This window comes from Pinus tabuliformis, chromosome 8 (genome assembly GCF_031772625.1).
Source record: "Pinus tabuliformis cultivar Carrire ecotype Pingquan chromosome 8, CPIR1, whole genome shotgun sequence".
NCBI lineage: Eukaryota > Viridiplantae > Streptophyta > Pinopsida > Pinales > Pinaceae > Pinus > Pinus tabuliformis.
In genome coordinates this window covers 438,354,221-438,373,212 of record NC_142294.1, presented here as the reverse complement: position 1 = coordinate 438,373,212, position 18,992 = coordinate 438,354,221, and the positions used below count along the sequence as shown (strand labels likewise).

The window sequence follows — 18,992 nt, the reverse complement described above, 5'->3', positions numbered from 1 at the left end:
CATTTCAAATTTGTTATTTCTCAGAGTAAAGCTATCATCTTACCATCAATATCCATGCCTCTTGTTAAAAGATTCTTGCATGTCCTGACGAGGTTCTCCAAGGCTTGTAATATTGCACATGGATATGGCCCTATACATGTATGATGATATAATGAGAATGACCGAAAATTTGAATGAGAAATTCATAATTGGCAATGGTACTACAAGCACAGTTTACAGATGTGATCTTAAGAACTGTAAGTCAGTTGCTATTCAAAGACTATCCCGAGATCTATTGGGAGCGCTCTTATTTAACAAAGGAGAACTTTCAAATAAACGGAAATCCTGGTGTTGAGACAATGCCCAGTCAACCTAATGGAAAACTGATTAGGTTCTAATGGATGTGCAGCCATGGCAGTTGACCAACTGCTTTAGCCTTACTACTCTGTAAGAATTTTCCTGAATTGGTGCTATTTTTTGTTCATTTCATCGTGAAATTACAGAGGAAATAATCCTCGTATATCAACTCGTAGTTATTCATACTGGAAACGATCAATTTGTTTTACAGAAACCTCTCCTACAACAATTTGTCTGGGAATATTCCTATCACACAGACATTGATATTGTCAAGTCTGTACATTTTATCTGATGGGAACGATTTTTGCCTCAGTTTTTTTGGAAATCCAGGTCTCTGTGGTTATTGGATTGGATGACTTTGTGGGATATCTGCCAGACAACCAAAAGGTGAAAACAGAACAAGATATTACAAATCAGATTCCATATATTTGTATTAAATATCCTTTAGATTATATTGATAGTGTTATCTATTGATTGTGCAAATGGACAACTTCTATGTGAACAACAACTATTGTTTGCATCTCATTGGGTTCAGTGATATTAGTGTGTGTAATCACTATCGCTCTCTACCTTTCAAATCAACATAAACCATTCACTAAAGGGTCATCAAGCAAAATGGGTCAAGGTATTATGCCTCATTTCAAATTTGTTATATCTCAGAGTAAAGCTATCATCTTACCATGAATATCTATGCCTCTTGTTAAAATATTCTTGCATGTCCTGACCATGTTCTCCAAGGCTTGTAATATTGCACATGGATATGGCCCTATACAAATGAGAAATTTATAGTTGGCAATGGTGCTACAAGCACAGTTTACAGATGTGATCTTAAGAACTGTAAGCTAGTTGCTATTAAAAGACTATCCCAAGATCTATTGGGAGCGCTCTTGTCAGATTTTGAGACATCCTCAATCATTCGAGCTGTGCTTTCCCAATATGTTAGATCTGCAGCCTTCCCAGCCCTAAGACCCCGGGTTTTAGTGTGTGTGTTCACAGACACAGATATAATGTCAGCTTCCAAAACATGCTTCTCCACATCAGAGCTGAAAAACAAGTTTTTCCCTCTGCAACCTTTTACGACTTCATCAAGACTAGGCTCATAGATTGGCAGCTGGTCACTATTCCATGCGGCAATCCTAGCAGATGAAATATCTACGACAACGACTTCAATGGCAGGACATTTAAGTGCAATGATGGCCATTATTGGCCCACCAACATATCCAGCTCCAAGATAGCAGATCTTCACCATCTTTACCTGCTGAAGTGAAATTGAGCAGATAAGTGCAATATTGCACATGGATATGGCCCTATACAAATGAGAAATTTATAATTGGCAATGGTGCTACAAGCACAGTTTACAGATGTGATCTTAAGAACTGTAAGCCAGTTGCTATTAAAAGACTATCCCAAGATCTATTGGGAGCGCTCTTGTTAGATTTTGAAACATCCTCAATCATTCGAGCTGCGCTTTCCCAATATGTTAGATCTGTAGCCTTCCCAGCCCCAAGACCCCGGGTTTTAGTGTGTGTGTTCACAGACACAAATATAATGTCAGATTCCAAAACATGCTTCTCTACATCAAAGCTGAAAAACAAGTTTTTCCCTCTGCAACCTTTTACGACTACATCAAGACCAAGCTCATAGATTGGCAGCTAGTCACTATTCCATGCAGCAATCCTAGCAGATGAAATATCTATGACAACAACTTCAATGGCAGGACATTTAAGTGCAATGATGGCCATTGTTGGCCCACCAACATATCCAGCTCCAAGATAGCAGATCTTCACCATCTTTACCTGCTGAAGTGAAATTGAGCAGATAAGTGCAAATGAAAAGGGAATCTAGCAAAGAAACACTGATTGGTCTCAAAGATCCAAAGATATCCAAAGAGACCTGTATGGCAGTTGACCAACTACTTTAGCCTTACTACTCTGTAAGAATTTGCTTGAATTGGTGCTATTTTTTGTTCATTTCATCGTGAAATTATAGAGGAAATAATCCTTGTATATCAACTCGTAGTTATTCATACTGGAAACGATCAATTTGTTTTACAGAAACCTCTCCTACAACAATTTGTCTCAGAATATTCCTATCACACACACATTGATATTGTTCAAGTCTGTACATTTTATCTGATGGGAATGATTTTTGCCTCAGTTTTTTTGGAAATCCAAGTCTCTGTGGTTATTGGATTGGATGACTTTGTGGGATATCTGCGAGACAACCAAAAGGTGAAAACAGAACTAGATATTACAAATCAGATTCCATAGATTTGTATTAAATATCCTTTAGATTATATTGATAGTGTTATCTATTGATTGTGTAAATGGACAACTTCTATGTGAACAACAGCTATTGTTTGCATCTCATTGGGTTCAGTGATATTAGTGTGCATAATCACTATCGCTCTCTACATTTCAAATCAACATAAACCATTCACTAAAGGGTCCTAAAGCAAAACGGGTCAAGGTATTATGCCTCATTTCAAATTTGTTATTTCTCAGAGTAAAGCTATCATCTTACCATGAATATCTATGCCTCTTGTTAAAATATTCTTGCATGTCCTCACTAGGTTCTCCAAGGCTTGTAATATTGCACATGGATATGGCCCTATACAAATGAGAAATTTATAATTGGAAATGGTGCTACAAGCACAGTTTACAGATGTGATCTTAGGAACTATAAGCCAGTTGTTATTAAAAGACTATCTCGAGATCTATTGGGAGCGCTCTTGTCATATTTTGAAACATCCTCAATCATTCGAGTTGTGCTTTCCCAATATGTTAGATCTGCAGCCTTCCCAGCCCCAAGACCCCGGGTTTTAGTGTGTGTGTTCACAGACACAAATATAATGTCATCTTCCAAAACATGCTTCTCCACATCAGAGCTGAAAAACAAGTTTTTCCCTCTACAACCTTTTACGACTTCATAAAGACCAGGCTCATAGATTGGCAGCTAGTCACTATTCCATGTGGCAATCCTAACATATGAAATATCTACGACAACGACTTCAATGGCAGGACATTTAAGTGCAATGATGGCCATTTTTGGCCCACCAACATATCCAGCTCCAAGACAACAGGTCTTCACCATCTTTACCTGCTGAAGTGAAATTGAGCAGATAAGTGCAAATGAAAAGGGAATCTAGCAAAGAAACCGTGATCGGTCTCAAAGATCCAAAGATATCCAAAGAGACCTGTATCGGCCGGCCGACGAGAGCTCAAGATAGAAGCGCGCCATCTATTGGGAGTGCTCTTATTTAACAAAGGAGAACTTTCAAACAAACGGCAATCCTGGTGTTGAGACAATGCCCAGTCAACCCAATGGCAAACTAATTACGTTTAGATGGATGTGCAGCAATCACAAGCAATCACAAGCGGATAACAAACATTTCTAGAATGGTTTGAGATTCGAATCCAGAAACCAGAAATTACGTTAATTCGGTCAGCGTCTGATACAGATATAACTAAACAATTACAGAAGGAAACCAAACTGTCCGTAATCTTTTCCAACCAGCACGATGCTTACCCGGCTGTTGTCGTACCGTAGCTTTGGAGGAGCGCCTTCTCCTTTGTAGCAGGTGCGAACCCCAAACCGGTGACCAGAATCTCTGTGAGGATTACAAGCCACATGAAAAAGCTTTATAAAAGACTCCATTACTTCCTCGAGGCACCTGAAACATCAAAGGCAAGAAAAAAACGGCCTACGCATGGCCTACACGGCCCTCATGCAACAAATAAAGAGACGTGTGGAAACCCTTCTCCCTTCTCTGCAGGTCCGCCTCTGCAGGTCCACCGCCGCCCCCGTTAACACCCGCGCCCTCTGCTGATTTCTAAACCCTAAAAAACTTTAACCTCTTAATCAACGGTTGATTTCTCTCCAATCGTCTAACATTAGATCTAAGAGCTACGATTACAACACAAAGACATTTTGGGGGGTTGATTTCAGAGGGAAACGCCTTACGGCATAATAAAATTACAATAGTCCTACATCCCTGAAGGGGGATGGCCTAAAAATGATAGTGCATTATTTGTAAAAATGGTAAACTAGAAAGATAGGAATATTTATTTTTCCCTTTTTCACTATTCTTCTTATTGTGTATATTTTGAGACCTCTTTAGTTCAACGCATTAAAAGGAACATAATTTAAGTAATCAAAACAAAACTACTTACTTAGTTTTAGTTTTACTAAACCTGCGAGTTCTTTTACAATTTTAATAAATTATCTGTTTTGTTATTTGCATTTATTTTATTGTTTATGTTATAAATTATTTAGTTTTTTTATCTTCATTGATTTTTTTTTTATGTTTTTTTAATAGACTACAAATTTTTTTTTTTTATGTCTTTAGTTATTAAAACATTTTTGGAAGTAAATTTGAATGGTTTTGTCTTCTTTTCATTGGTTGTATTTTTTTAGTATATTATAATAGATTAATTAATTATATATATATATATATATATATATATATATATATATATATATATATATATATATATATATATATATAATAGAAAGTAATTATAATAGTTATTTTGATATAGGTTGAAGGGTTAGTTCAATTGGTTGAATCAATTTTGTTGTTAAATGATTTTGATGATAGGAAGTTAAAGGACCAATTTTCTTTTATAACTTAGGAAATAATATTTTTTTTAATGAAAATAAAATACTTCTATTAAATTTAATATATAACATGTTATCCTAATTTTTTTTATATAATTTAAACATTATTTTAAAAATTATAATCAAAATAAATTTTTAGTAATTTTTTTTAACTTATACTCCTAAATGTGTAGAATAACTATTCTACTAGAACAGTTAAATTATTTTCAATACAAATAACAAATTCAACTACTTACATAGAAATATGAAAATGGAGTCTCAATAATTCATCATTAGTTACTTACACGAAGGAATATACGTATATATATCTATATATATAGTATTAAGGAATAATATATATATATATATATATATAAAATTCCTTAATACAATATTTTATATATATAGAATTAATATTGTATTAAGGAATAATATATATATATTATTTTTTAATAAAATATTATATTTATATTGTATTACATATTACTAGAGGGATTGAAAATAAATCGTAAATTTCTTAAAAAGAATATTATATGCACGCACCTTTAACATTCCACTATGTTAAAGAGTGTTTTTTTGCGTAAGATCAAAAAGAAAATATGTATATAGGTTAGTCAAAGGTTAGATTCACTTGAATCCAGTTTGATTATCCGTTATATTATTGTCTGGATTTGATTTTAAGGGTCGCCACTTTATGCAGGGATCGCAAACTTTCATCCCATTATATCTATTTAATGATGACAAGAGTTCACTTTTATACATCTCCATCGTTTTGCCTTCTGATTCGACATTCATTCATCGTTTTTCCCTTCTCGCTTCTGTAATAACTACTCCTTGACAGTACTTTTATCATTGCAGATCAAGCAGTCTGGAAGAGGTAAGATCGTGCCACACCTCACAGTATATGTTTTTCTTCATTTACTTCATGTCAAGTCTCTCATTTCAATCTCTTTGCAGATAGTGATGGATCCTCGGCCTTTGGGATATAGAAAAAGAAAAAGAAGGCCAAGCTCTCGTGCAGCAATAAAATCAGAGATTGTCAGTGAATATCAAAGGAGTAGAAATAGCCAGGAGGAACCAAATGCTGAGAGCCATGATGCCCACAAGGAAATTTCTGTAGAAGTGGAAGAGGTTAGTGAAGGTGAGGATGACCAAACTGAGGGCAATGAGTATCTATCTAGTGAAGATGAAGGTGAAGAAGAAGCAGTAGAAGATTCTGATTCAGAGACTGAATTTAAACCTAATAGGGAAAGGGAAGAAAAAAATGAAAAAAATGATGAAGGATTTGAATCCAATTGGGAATCTGAAGTTGAAGAAGAAGAATTAGACTACGAATCCAATTGGGAATGTGAAGAAGAAAAAGATTATTCAAACTCAGAATATGAAAAAGAAGAAGAAGAAAAAGAAGAAAATGCTTTTAATGCAGAAACTGATATGAATATAGAAAATAAGGACCAAGGTGTGCTTCTCAATATGTTTTCTAAGTTATCTGTAACTTCAACCTTAACCTCCAACGATGAAGGTAGTACAGTCCCATTGCATATAAAATTTGCAAGGGACTGTCTATGGAAGAGGCACCTCATCTCCCAAACTGAAATGGAAAATTTTGGAGATGAGGATGTGAAGTTTTGTGTATGGAGACTGGAGTCTCGATTAGGGCAGGCAGTGATAGAAGCCCATAAAAAATGGGCCAAAATACTAACACATCACATACCTTTGATATGTCCTCCCAAAACCCTAACCCTAGCAGAGAAACTTCGTAACAATGAGATCCAATGGTCTGACAAGGTTGTTGAAATCTTTTTAACATGGTTATACTGCGGGGATGGCTACTGTTTCATCCAAACAGAAGAGGAGCTCCTCGAAACAAGTGTAGCTCTTGAGAGACTTCTTTACAAGAAATTCAATAGAGAGTTTCTCGGTTTGGGAGAAGAAGAAGAGGATGCTAAAAATTATGGGAAACAGATGAAATCGTTCGTTAGACTTCGACGTTGTCTTGGAGATCTCAGAAAATATATCTCAGAGCTGATGGATGATGGAGAAGAGCATCTGCCCCTGGACCGACGATTCAGGGTCAATCAACTGTATAGTGACACCCTGGACAATTTTGCTGCTGGAAAATATGGGTATGCCTTCTTCGGTACAAGCACCATGGCTTACAGACACGGAGTCTTGTGGGAAGGCCTTCATGTTTTCAAGCAGCACCATGTTTTCGCTCAGGACATTACTGTCACGGCCTTCCTGGGTCCACAGGTACTCGATTTCTCTGTTAACAAGCAAATATAGGTTGCATCTGCACATTTCTGTACATGGTTGATTTCATATAGGTTGCATGTGAACATTTCTAGTTATCTCTGATTCTGACTAATAATAGCGAGGTCAAAAAATTGATTTCATTCTGATTTGTGAGAATCTGGAATATTCTTAAAAAAATCAAAAACTACAATCTAATCAAGTTGAACTCATAATAGCATTGTATTGTATCAATCATCAATGCAATCTACACATTGGTTATACTCTAATATCCATACTCATTACACTCAATCTCAGTATCTATATCTTGTAAACCAACATCTACATATTGGCTATATTCTAATATTCATACTTACGGTATTTAATCTCATTATCTAAATCTGGTAAACCAGCCTAGATCTATCTTGATTCTGAATCTACCAAAGTGCAGAGGTCTCAAATCTCCTTTCACTCTAAAGAGATTTGCATCCCCTCTCAATGCTGGGTAGATCAAGCATTAAATAGAACTAAGTTGATTTAATTATTAATTATAATTATAGTTATTAATTTTATGTTTTTATTTGTTTTATTTTATTTTATTTTCACCTAGTCAAAATGTTAAACAGTACATTACAACAACTCTATCTCACTGGTTGATGTTTATTTATTTTATTTTTTGCTAAAGATTACAACACCTCTACCATGCTGGCTGCAAAGCTGCACAAATAGGTATGAAAACTATTTATTTATTCAAAATCACAGAAACTCTATCTCACTAGTTGATGTTTATTTATTTTATTTTATGCTAAACATTACAACACCTCTACCATGCTGGCTAGAAAGCTGCACAAATAGACATGAAAGCTATTTATTTATTCAAAATCACAGCTACTCTATCTCACCGGTTGATGTTTATTTATTTTATTTTATTCTAAACATCACAACATCTCTACTATGCAGGCTAGAAAGATGCACAAATACATATGAAAGCTATTTATTTATTCAAAATCACAGCTGATTATTCTCTACTCCTCACTTACCCTGTGTGAGAAGTGGAGTTCCAACTACACAAACTTTTGTTTAAAGATTATCTGCAAGCAATACCAACTCTATTTTGTATAACAAGAGAAATAAAATATCCTGCAGTAAATTAAACACCATACAATAAGTTAATGATTGATTCATTGTTTTTGCAACTAAAATAATATTCAAAAGAAACACATCCAAACTTATATACACTTATAGCTTGGAATGACAAAAGGTAGAGATTTGATTCATGCAGTTTTGTTAGTCTGTAGAATTCAGTAGCTTTTATGAGTGTAGGTATAATTTAGTTGGGGCATCTTTATGTGCATTGCAGATTTTGAGAATATCTCAGAATCTGACTGTCAAGATTATCCTCAATCCCAATTTTTAGATTCTTAAATATTCCTGGAATCTGCCATCCACATAAGTTCAAGGATTTAGTTATATAATTTTAGATTTTTAAATATATTTTCCTGGAATGCACTGCTCACGAGTGGTCTTGCATGCACTGTGCAGCATGAATATGCTCGATATTTTGGATACAAAGAGATGCCTGAAGGACCTTACAACTTCCGGAGAAGAGACCAAAGCTTCTTTCGTCTAGTGTTTGTTGGTGATCCAGAAGCTGAAATACAGTCGACATACCAATTCCTGCAACATGCAAGGAGAGTCACTGATAATACAGCGAAGGACAATTGCATTTTTCATGCAGACGATACTCACCATGAAGAATTCCAGGTTGGGATTTTCCACAGTACCGGCAGAACTACTGGAGAAACCGCAATTGATTTAAATCTGCAGGAAACCAAACATACCCTTCACCCCTCAGCTAACCAACTGTACTGTATCTATAAGGGAGATTTGAGGGATCTGTTGACATTGGTAGCTTCTGGTACCCAGATTTCTGAGAAACAAAGCTTGCAGGCATCTTTGATAGTTAAGAACCCAACTGAAGAGACATTCTGCACAATTTATGGTAGCAGTGAAATCATTGGGTACTGTTTTCAAGGTAATTTTCTTGTGGTAAGCTCTTCTGTATCTGCGATAGAAAGCTTAATTCAAGGTATATTAAGAAAAGAAACCAGCTTCAACTGGCGACAAACCAATTCTCCCCGCACTATTTTGGAACTCCTTCCCCCGAAAATTTCCCGGAAGGACCAGGAGTAACATCTGAAAACCTTCAACCTCTTTATATGTTCAAAAATTTAACTTAGTTTTTAGTGCATAGTAAGTATTTAATATTTAAAGAATATTTTATATAATATTTGAGATTTAAAATAGATTTTAATTTAATTTATTATATATATATATATATATATATATATATATATATATTATTATTATTATTATTATTATTAGTATTATTATTATTGTCTTTAGAGGTGTTTTCTATTTTAATATGGAAGAGATATTGTCTTATTTTGTTATGTTATATAAGTATTTTGATAAACTTTATTTTAAAATAAAAATCCTACATTATTTTTTTATTAATTTTTATTGTGTAGTTAAAGTAAATTTTACTGGGTCAAGTTGCCAGTGGTTTTTGGTTTATGAGAACCTATGGTGTTGTCCATGGTATTCATGTGGAATATAGCCTATTTAAAGGGGGGAATTAAACTAGCTTGCATCCATGTTATTTTTTTAATTAACTTTTGTTGTATAGTTAAGGTAAATTTGACTCGGTCAAGTTATTGGTGGTTTTTGAGCTCCCAGTTTATGAAAACCCATAGTGTTGCCTATGGTATTCATGTGGAATTAAGGTGAACTTGACTTGGTCAACTTACTAATGGTTTTTGAGCTCCAAGTTTTTAAGAACCCATAGTATTGCCCATGCTATTTAAGTGGAATATAGACTATTTAAAGAAGGGAATTTTGCCAACCTACATTTATATTAACTCTAAATCTATCAAACTTTCAAAAAGTTCAAATCTAAATATTATATAAACATTAGTTACAGTTTTTAATTATGTAATAATAATATGTTATGATATTAACCCATAATATTATAATAAAATATATTTACAAATATATAATTTAATTTTGATAGTTAAAAATATTATTACATGTCTTGAATTTTAAAAATTCTAGAAACCATTTTTAATATTTCTTTTATAAGATCCTCGAGACACAACTTTCCTAGAATGCATTGAGACGATGATCGTTACTCGTAAGGCCGATTAGAGTGGAAACTCAAATGTAACTTTGACATTATACTACTAAATTTCTTTACCATTTTACAAAGGCTAAATGTTTATAATTAGAATGCTATTGTAAGGCAAAATAATGATTTCCTAATAAAAATATTTCAGAATGCTATTGTAAGGCAAAATAATGATTTCCTAATAAAAATAAAAATATTTTTTTTAATTGTTAATTCAAAAACTTAATAAAAGTTTAATTAAATAAGTAATATTTATATTTATAAATTAAAATATAAAAAATTCAAATATTTATAAGAAAATTTAGGAAAAAGTACTAGCCTTTATTTTTCATTGATAAATATTTTTAAAGGAAAAAATTATTGAGAAAATTAAGGATTTACATTTCAATAGAGTTTATAATAAACTAGACACCTTAATACACTTAACCTAAAGTTATTTGATTAACCAATTTTTGTAACAGTAAATTAGCTAAATGTGTAGTAATAATGGTAATAACTAGTTTTCCCATGTAGCTTAGAGCAGATAATGATAGGGTGTTCTGTTAAGGCACTATATTGTGTAAAGGTCATCAGTTTGAAACTTTGTGGGAAAAAATCCAATCAAAGGCTGGTGTGGCCTAGGTTGGGTATGATTCCCAAGTGATTTTAATGGCTTAGGTGATTTTGACCGCTTAGATGCCCTTAGGTCATGACTACTCAAGCTAGGGGTTAAGCGTACCAGACTTCTGAGGTCTAACAAAACCTAGGAAACAAAAAAAATGGAAACAACTAGTTAAGATAACTCCTTGGTTTATAAAAAAACAATTAGCACACATGCATACTCACTTGAGGGTCTTTTAAATTGTTATGCTCTTAACCTGCAAGACGATACCAGAATACAGAATATGCGAAGAAATATACCTAGAACATAGAATAGTGAGAAACAATCGCAGGTATTTTATTATTCAGAAAGCAATGTTCACTTGCCTCTTTGAGGGGGTAACCTCCAATAGTGCAGAGCTCGATTACAAAATAAGACACGATGCTCCTCGCAGGGAGTCTCTATCCTTTATATATGACTCATACATGCAATACCATGGTTCTTATTAATACCATCTATCTAATACCATGGCCCATTTGCAATTAACTGTGGTCCCGTCATTAAGTGCGGGTTAACCGCTTACAATTATTAATATGGGCTTTATTGACTCTTTACTTAACTATAACTAGGACTCGATCCTACTACATAAATAAGGGGGTTAGGGTGGGACCCTAACATGCCCTCCCCCTTAAGAATAGCCTTGTCCTCAAGGTTGAAGCTGCGGAAAATGCTGAAGAATAGTGGCTGGTTCCCAGGTTGCATCTTCCAGAGAGGTGTCTTTCCACTTGATGAGGACTTCCTTGATCATGCAGCCATGCAGGTGCTGTTCTCGTGTGTCTAGGACTTGTTCAGGTTGGAGCCAGATTGACCCTTCTTCATCCAATTCAGGTAGACTGGTTTGAATTTTGCAATTGTTCCCAATCACTTTCTTTAGGCATGAGACATGGAAAACTTGATGGATTTTTGCAGTGGGTGGCAAAGCTAGCTTGTAGGCCGCTTCTCCAATGTGTTGAAGTACTTGATACGGTTTGTAGAAGTTTGGAGATAGTTTCTGACAACCCTTGTCTTTGAGTGATGTTTGCTTATATGGTTGCAGCCTCAAAAATACTTGATCCCCTTCTTGAAATTGGTGCTTTGAGCGATGCTAATCTACCTGTTGCTTCATGCGGTTTTGAGCTTGATGAAGATTCTCTCTAAGATGGGCGAGCATGGTTGTGCGGTTTTGTAGGAGTTGATCCACTGCTTGTACCTTTGAGCACCCCTTGATATAAGACGTAGGCGAAGGAGGGAGTTGACCATAAACTGCTTCATAGGGAGTCACTTTGGTGGTGGCATGATAGTTGGTGTTATACCACCATTCAGCTAGAGGTAACCACTGTACCCAAAGATGTTGCTTTTCTGAAGTGAAACACCTAAGGTAGGTTTCCAGACATTTGTTGACGGCTTCAGTTTGACCATCTGTTTGTGGATGATAGGAAGTACTGAGTTTTAGCTGGGTGCCTTGTAGCCTGAAGAGTTCCTGCCAAAAATTACTAGTGAAGATCGGGTCATGATCAGACACAATAGAAGTGGGCAATGCCATGCAATTTGAAGAACTGATCCATGAAAGATTGAGCGACCAAAGTCGGTGTAAAAGGGTGGGGTAGGGCGCAAAAATGAGCATACTTAGAAAGTCGATCCACAACCACCATGATGACTGACTTGTTTCCTGACTTTGGAAGACCTGTAATGAAATCCATAGAAACCTCCATCCATATTGATTCCGGGATGGGAAATGGTTGTAATGTTCCCGGTGCTTTGACTATCTCCCGTTTGTGGCGCTGACAGATATCAAATTCCGCTACAAAAGTAAGGATGTACTTTTTCATGCCTGTCCAAAAAAATGATCTTCTAGTGCAAGCATACGTCTTCTAAAAGTCTGAATGTCCTGTAGTGGGGGATGAGTGCAATTCCGCCAAAATGCGGCTTTTAAGGGTGGATGTTGGTGATATTACGACTCTGTCCTTGTAGGGAAGAATCTCATCCTGCCATGAGTAGCCCTTGGTGGAATTTGGATCCGCCTACAATTGAGTAATGAGTTGGGAGAGCCAGGGATGTGAAAACCATTCCCTGCGAGCCTCTTCAATCCATTCTGGAATGGGAAGGGAAATTTCAAGCAAGGTACTTTCCTCCTCAAATTGGCGAGATAATGCATATGTTACAATATTTTCGCGCCCTTTCTTGTAAATGGTCTCATAATCATATCCCAACATTTTGGCGAGCCATTTATTTTGTTGTGGGGAGGATAGGCGTTGCTCCCAAAAATATTTAAGACTCTGATGGTTTGTGCGGATTTGGAAACGTCACCCCAATAAGTAAGGTCGCCAGGTATCTACGACATGTAAGATGGCCATCATTTCCTTCTCATAGGTAGATTGTCCCAAATTCTTCCCACTTAGTTGTTGGCTTGTGAAGGCCAAGGGTCAACCTTCCTGCATTAAGACCGCCCCAATACCTGTACCTGAAGCATCACATTCAATGACAAAAGCTTTGGTGAAGTCGGGTAGTGCTAAGACTAGAGTGGAACACATGGCATTTTTAAGAGCTGTAAATGCGTGTTGTGCTTCCTCATTCCAGAAGAATGAATTTTTCTTGAGGAGTTGAGTGAGGGGTTGCGTAATGCGACCATAATTGCAGACAAATTTGCGATAGTAGCCTGTGAGACCCAAAAATCCTCTCAGGCTCTTCAAGGTCTTAGTTTGAGGCCAATCCTGCATGGCCTAGATCTTTTTGGGGTCCACCTTGACACCTTCATGCCCCACAATGTGGCCCAGATACTCAACTTCTTCCATGCCAAAAGAACACTTGGACATATTAACAAATAATTTATGCTTGCGGAGCAGTTGCAAGAGCAGATCTACATGCTGAAGATGTGCGGCCCAAGTGCAACTATAGATGAGGATGTCATCGAAGAAAAAAAGGACAAATTTCCTAAGATATGGTTTGAGAAGGTGGTTCATAAGGCTCTGAAAAGTAGATGGGGCATTACAAAGACCGAATGGCATGACCAGGAACTCATAATGGCCTTCATTAGTTTTGAAAGCAATCTTTGGAATGTCAACTTCCTTCATGCGAATTTGGTGGTAGCCTGAGCGAAGATCCAACTTAGTGAAGAATTGAGCCCCATTGAGTTCATCCAACAAATCATCAACAACCGGGATGGGAAATTTATCTTTGACTATCAACTTATTGAGGGCCCTGAAGTCTGGACACATACGCCATTCCCCATCTTTCTTAAGCACCATGACCACCAGTGATGAATAAGGACTAATGCTGGGACGAATGACGCCTGCTTCCAAAAGTTCCTTGATTATTTTTTCTATTTCATTCTTTTGGGTGAACGGATATTTGTATGGGTGCACATTGGGTGGTTGGGCCCTTGGAACCAAGGTGATGCTATGATCATGTTCCCCTCTCGAGGGTGGAAGTTCATGAGGCTTGTCAAAGATTGGCAGCTGGTTATTTAAAATCGGTTGCATCTGAGGATGAATCGATAGAGAATTGGGTTCGACGGCCAGGATGACATTAAATTGAGCTATAACTCCATGATGGCCCTTTTATAACAATTTTTCCATCCTATGTGAGCTGATGATAGAGGGAGCTCCCGCCTGGAGTCCCCGGAGGGTATGTGTGGAGTTGTTCTGCTGAAAGCTCATATATAACTCCTGGAAATCCATTGTGATTAGCCCAAGAGTGCGAAGCCATTCAACACCAAGGACAATGTCGCACCCTCCCATGTGTATGGAAAACATGTGGGTCTTCAACTGATAATCCCCCATTTAAAGTTTGACATTTTCACAGCAGCCTTCACATTTCATTGTTCCCCCATCCGCAATTTGGACTTGGAAGTTAGAAACTGCTCCTACAAAACAATGCACTACTTTCGCGACTCTTTGATGGATGAAATTATGTGTGCTTCCACTATCAATAAAAACTACTATTGGGCGATGCTTAATAAAACCTCTGATTTTGAGATTTTAAGGCGAAGAAATCCCTGCCAAAGCATGCAGCGAAATAACTGGTTCGTCACGGACAATGTCCTTTTGGTTGTCCTCTTTTGCCTCCTCAGGTTCCTCAAGTGGTGGGGCTTCCTTCGATGAGCTGTAATCAGTGGCATCAATTTGAAAGAATTTGGGCTCCTTGCATTTATGACCTGGGGAGTATTTTTCATCATAGTAGTAACATAATCCCTGCTTTCTTCTTTCGGCCATTTCTGCAGGTGACACCTTTTGAACCTTAAGTGTTTGAGTCGTGCTGTGAGACTGTGGGGGACGACCCTTGGCGGTGAAATTTGGGCGAATGGACTGGGCTGCTAACGCACGTTCCACGTTACGAGCTACCTTGCAAGCCTCCGACCATGTGGGAGGGTGGTGCAGTCGGACGTGGGCTTGTATGGCCTCTTTAAGACCGCTGATAAAACATTCCATGTAGAACGCATCTGGGAGACCCCTAGTGCGGAAAGCTAAGGCTTCAAAGGTTGTAACATATTCATCCATTGTGCCAGTTTGTCGGAGCTTAGTGAGACGACCCAAAAAAGCAGAGTCATGGTCATAGCGCTCTGTAAGAGCTTTTTTGAAGGTGTCCCAAGTCAAAAGACTTCCATTGCAATGTTGATGCCATTGCCACCATTTCCATCTTTCATTGTCCAAGTACATGCTCTCCACCATAAGATGAGTCTCATTATCTAAGATGTAATTCAGATTGAAATACTATTCCATTTGTGCTACCCATGCTGCCAGGTGAGAACCATCAAATTTATGCATATCTAGCTTGGGAGGTCGTGGACGGGATTGTTGGTGGGTGCCCCAGAGGTGAAGAGAGTGGCTTGAATCACCCTCACTGTTTTCATTGCCAATATACGCCTCCTCGTGGGCTTCTGCCATGCCCTTAGAGAGTGCGGTAGTTAGTTTGTCGAGCTTATCTTGGATGTCTTTCAAGGATTATTCTAGTTTGTCGATCTTCTCATTGGCCATAGCTTGAGCTCTAGTTTCTACCACGCACCGATTCGATGTACTTGAAATTTGGGACCGCCCGAATTTTTGTCAGTAACAATTGAATGGTACCACCTTGCTCAGCTCGTCATCCTAATTCTTATGGGCTAAATCACCAATAAGTTCCCCGGGGTGTCTCAGAACTTTTTATTTTATTTTTTATTTTCCTGAAAACTCCTAATGGAGTTTTACTCCTTGCTTAGGAATACTACAGTAGCCAAATCCCCAAAATGTCAATGCTGCCAAAAGTCCTGTGAAAATCACGCCCCGGCATAGGAACCCCACACAACTACTTAGATCTGGTGGATTTGAGAGATCTAAATGGCTGATCGAATAGCTCTGAGCGGCGAAACATATTGCTGCTACGAATCTAATGGATCTAATAGATCAGAATGCCTTTTTTGTTAACTCGAAACTACGGGATTGATGCCTGCTGCTACTGCAACCCCACTTAAGAGATCTGATGTGGCAAAGATTATGCGTGATCCCGAGATAGAAAAGGGAACTATGGTCTCGAGGAGTGTCAAGTGCTATAGATCGCAATATACATAAGGGTCTGACAGTAGTACTAAGCCCAATGTTTTAGGGCTCTAACTAAGGAGGATCAATCGTACCCTTAGCCGTACAACCCGACTACCCTATCGTACGGGCAAGTAATCTCTCTGAGTGTTGTTCTCGGTGTACTGTAGCAGCAAGACGGTCGACGGTTTATCTATAGACCGATTTGGTTCGCGTTAGTGATGTTTAACTGTGAGGTGGAATCATTGGTTGAGGGTTGAGGTGGGTTGGCCTCTAGAAGCACTGGTTTGGTTTTTCTTGGATTATTCCATGTGATTCCACATTCACACTTGGAATATGGCACGGGGCTGATCAGTTGAAAGAATGATTTGGTTCATCTAATCTATGGTCGGGTGGTACATGGAAGTTCCCGACTTAGTTTGCATTTTCATATCTTAATAAGAGGCATTTTTTATTGTGATACATGAGCATATGTATTGATTATGATGATGATATTATGGTTGAGTTTCCATGGTTTATATGTTGCTTATTTATTGGTTTATATGTTGGTTATATGATGTATATTGTATATGGATCCTGACATGTTTAATGAATATAAGAATGGTTGATGAATGCATGGACTAATAAGTGTTGTTGTAGTTATGTGGAGAGGACATACGGCCTTCTTGGTGATTCTCACATGAATCTCAGACTATTACAATCAAATATGCATTCATGAAATTTAGCTTACAAGTTTGCCATATGTTTTACGAAATTATTGTCATGGTTAGGACTCGTTAGGTCAATTCTTTGATTAAGTTTTATATGAATGACTTTGTCTTGATGTCATTTATCATTATGGAAAGTCTCACTGAGTTTTGGGCAGTGGTTTTGGCCTACAATTTAGGCTAAGAATCTGGGATCACACCCTCTATCTTGGAGAAATTGGGTTGTAACTACATGTATGTAGCATTTTGCATGTGTTTGGAGGCTCCCAAATGCATGGATGGCTTGTTGTGGGTGCAGTTATGGGCCCAAGAAAGAAGAAAAGGTGTTCAGCTCAGGGTTTGGCCACCTGGGGTGGTTACTCAACCTTTTAGTGACTTGTAGCCCCCATAGAATGTTATGAGATGTTAGTTTGAATTTTGTGGTCGTCCCCACCTCCTTAATGGAACCTAGGAGGTTGGGTCATGTCACAGTATCTCTTCCTCTCATGTTCACCCTGGCAGATCACTGAAACTGGGTAAATATGGGAGGGGTGGTTACAAAATAAATTTATTTCCTTAAAATTTTCCCTAATGAAAGAGATGGAAATCAATCATTTTGATACATTTGGATGATTAATTGTTTCCTCTCCTTATTTCTTGGGTTTCTTAAGTTAGTTCTCACCTTTCAAAATTTAGGGAGTCAATTATTTTTTATTGACTGAATTCTCTCCTTTCAAAGGCTACCCCATAGTTTTAACCCTTTCCCATTATCAACTTCTTTATATGTGTAATCCAGGTCCCAAAAGTTTGATCCAATGCATCTCCTTAAGGAAAATTATGTTGATTGAAGAGAGATTCATAGGATTCCATTCCGTATTTTATTCTTTATTCAAAATTTACCATCTTAGGTAGAAAATCCATAATTAATGTAACTTCATTGGTAGTGGCTTATATAAATAAATTAATGACTACTTCATGGTGCTCACATGAATATGATGGTTGAAAAAGTAAAACCTAGGTGAGTATAAATGTGCTAAGGAAAAAACACTTATTTTCATAGAAACATGCATACATTCCTGAATTGTTAGCTTTAGCATTCTCCAAACTTCTAGCAATGATGAAAAATCAATGCCAAGTTCACATTCAAATGAATGTGCATGAATTCTTAGGAATAAATACCTTTCTGCAATCTTATTGGGAATTTATATAAAATTCCCATAACTACTCTAGGGAATTGGTGTCTAAGAGTTGTGGTTGGGGTAGAGGACTAAGGTTTTGGGCCCAAGGTAATGTAGAACCTAGGAAGAGGGGGTTCCAAACCTAGGGCTAAATGGTGTAAAGGTTCCTAGAGGTAGGAATATGACCCTAGGGAAAATTAGATATGTAAGGAATCGGGCCCTAAGAAGGATGGTGTAGGGGAAAAGGTGATGAGGTCTCTCTCTCTCTCTCTCCCCACCTCTATCTATCTACTGCATCCCTTTCTCTCACCCACCCCTATTTTCTCTTCTCACTTTCTCTCCTACTCTCTCCCCCCCCTTCCCATCTCAGCCTCTTACCCTCTCTCCCTCCTTGCCTCTACACACCCCCGATCTCTCCACCTCTCTCTCCACTTCCCCCTCTCTTTCTCTCCCTCATTTACTCCCTCCCTTCTCTCTTTACATTTTTATTCCTCCCTCTCTATCCCTTATTTCCAAACCATCATTATCTCTCATTCTTTTTCCATCTCATTCTCCACCTATCTCCCACACTCTTCCTCTATCCCTCTCTCTACCTCAATATCTCTCTTTGTTTCTCTTTCTATGTCTCTCTTTATTTCTCTTTCT

General features: G+C 37.3%; 1 protein-coding gene across 1 annotated transcript; it reads right to left on the bottom strand.

The window, feature by feature from the left end:
* Positions 1-1,150: 1,150 nt before the first annotated feature.
* On the bottom strand, positions 1,151-1,585 carry LOC149235934 (UDP-glucose 6-dehydrogenase 5-like). Its single transcript, XM_089368716.1, has one exon. The coding sequence runs from the start codon at positions 1,583-1,585 to the stop codon at positions 1,151-1,153; it is 435 nt and encodes a 144-aa protein (XP_089224842.1).
* Between the last annotated feature and the right edge of the window lie 17,407 nt (positions 1,586-18,992).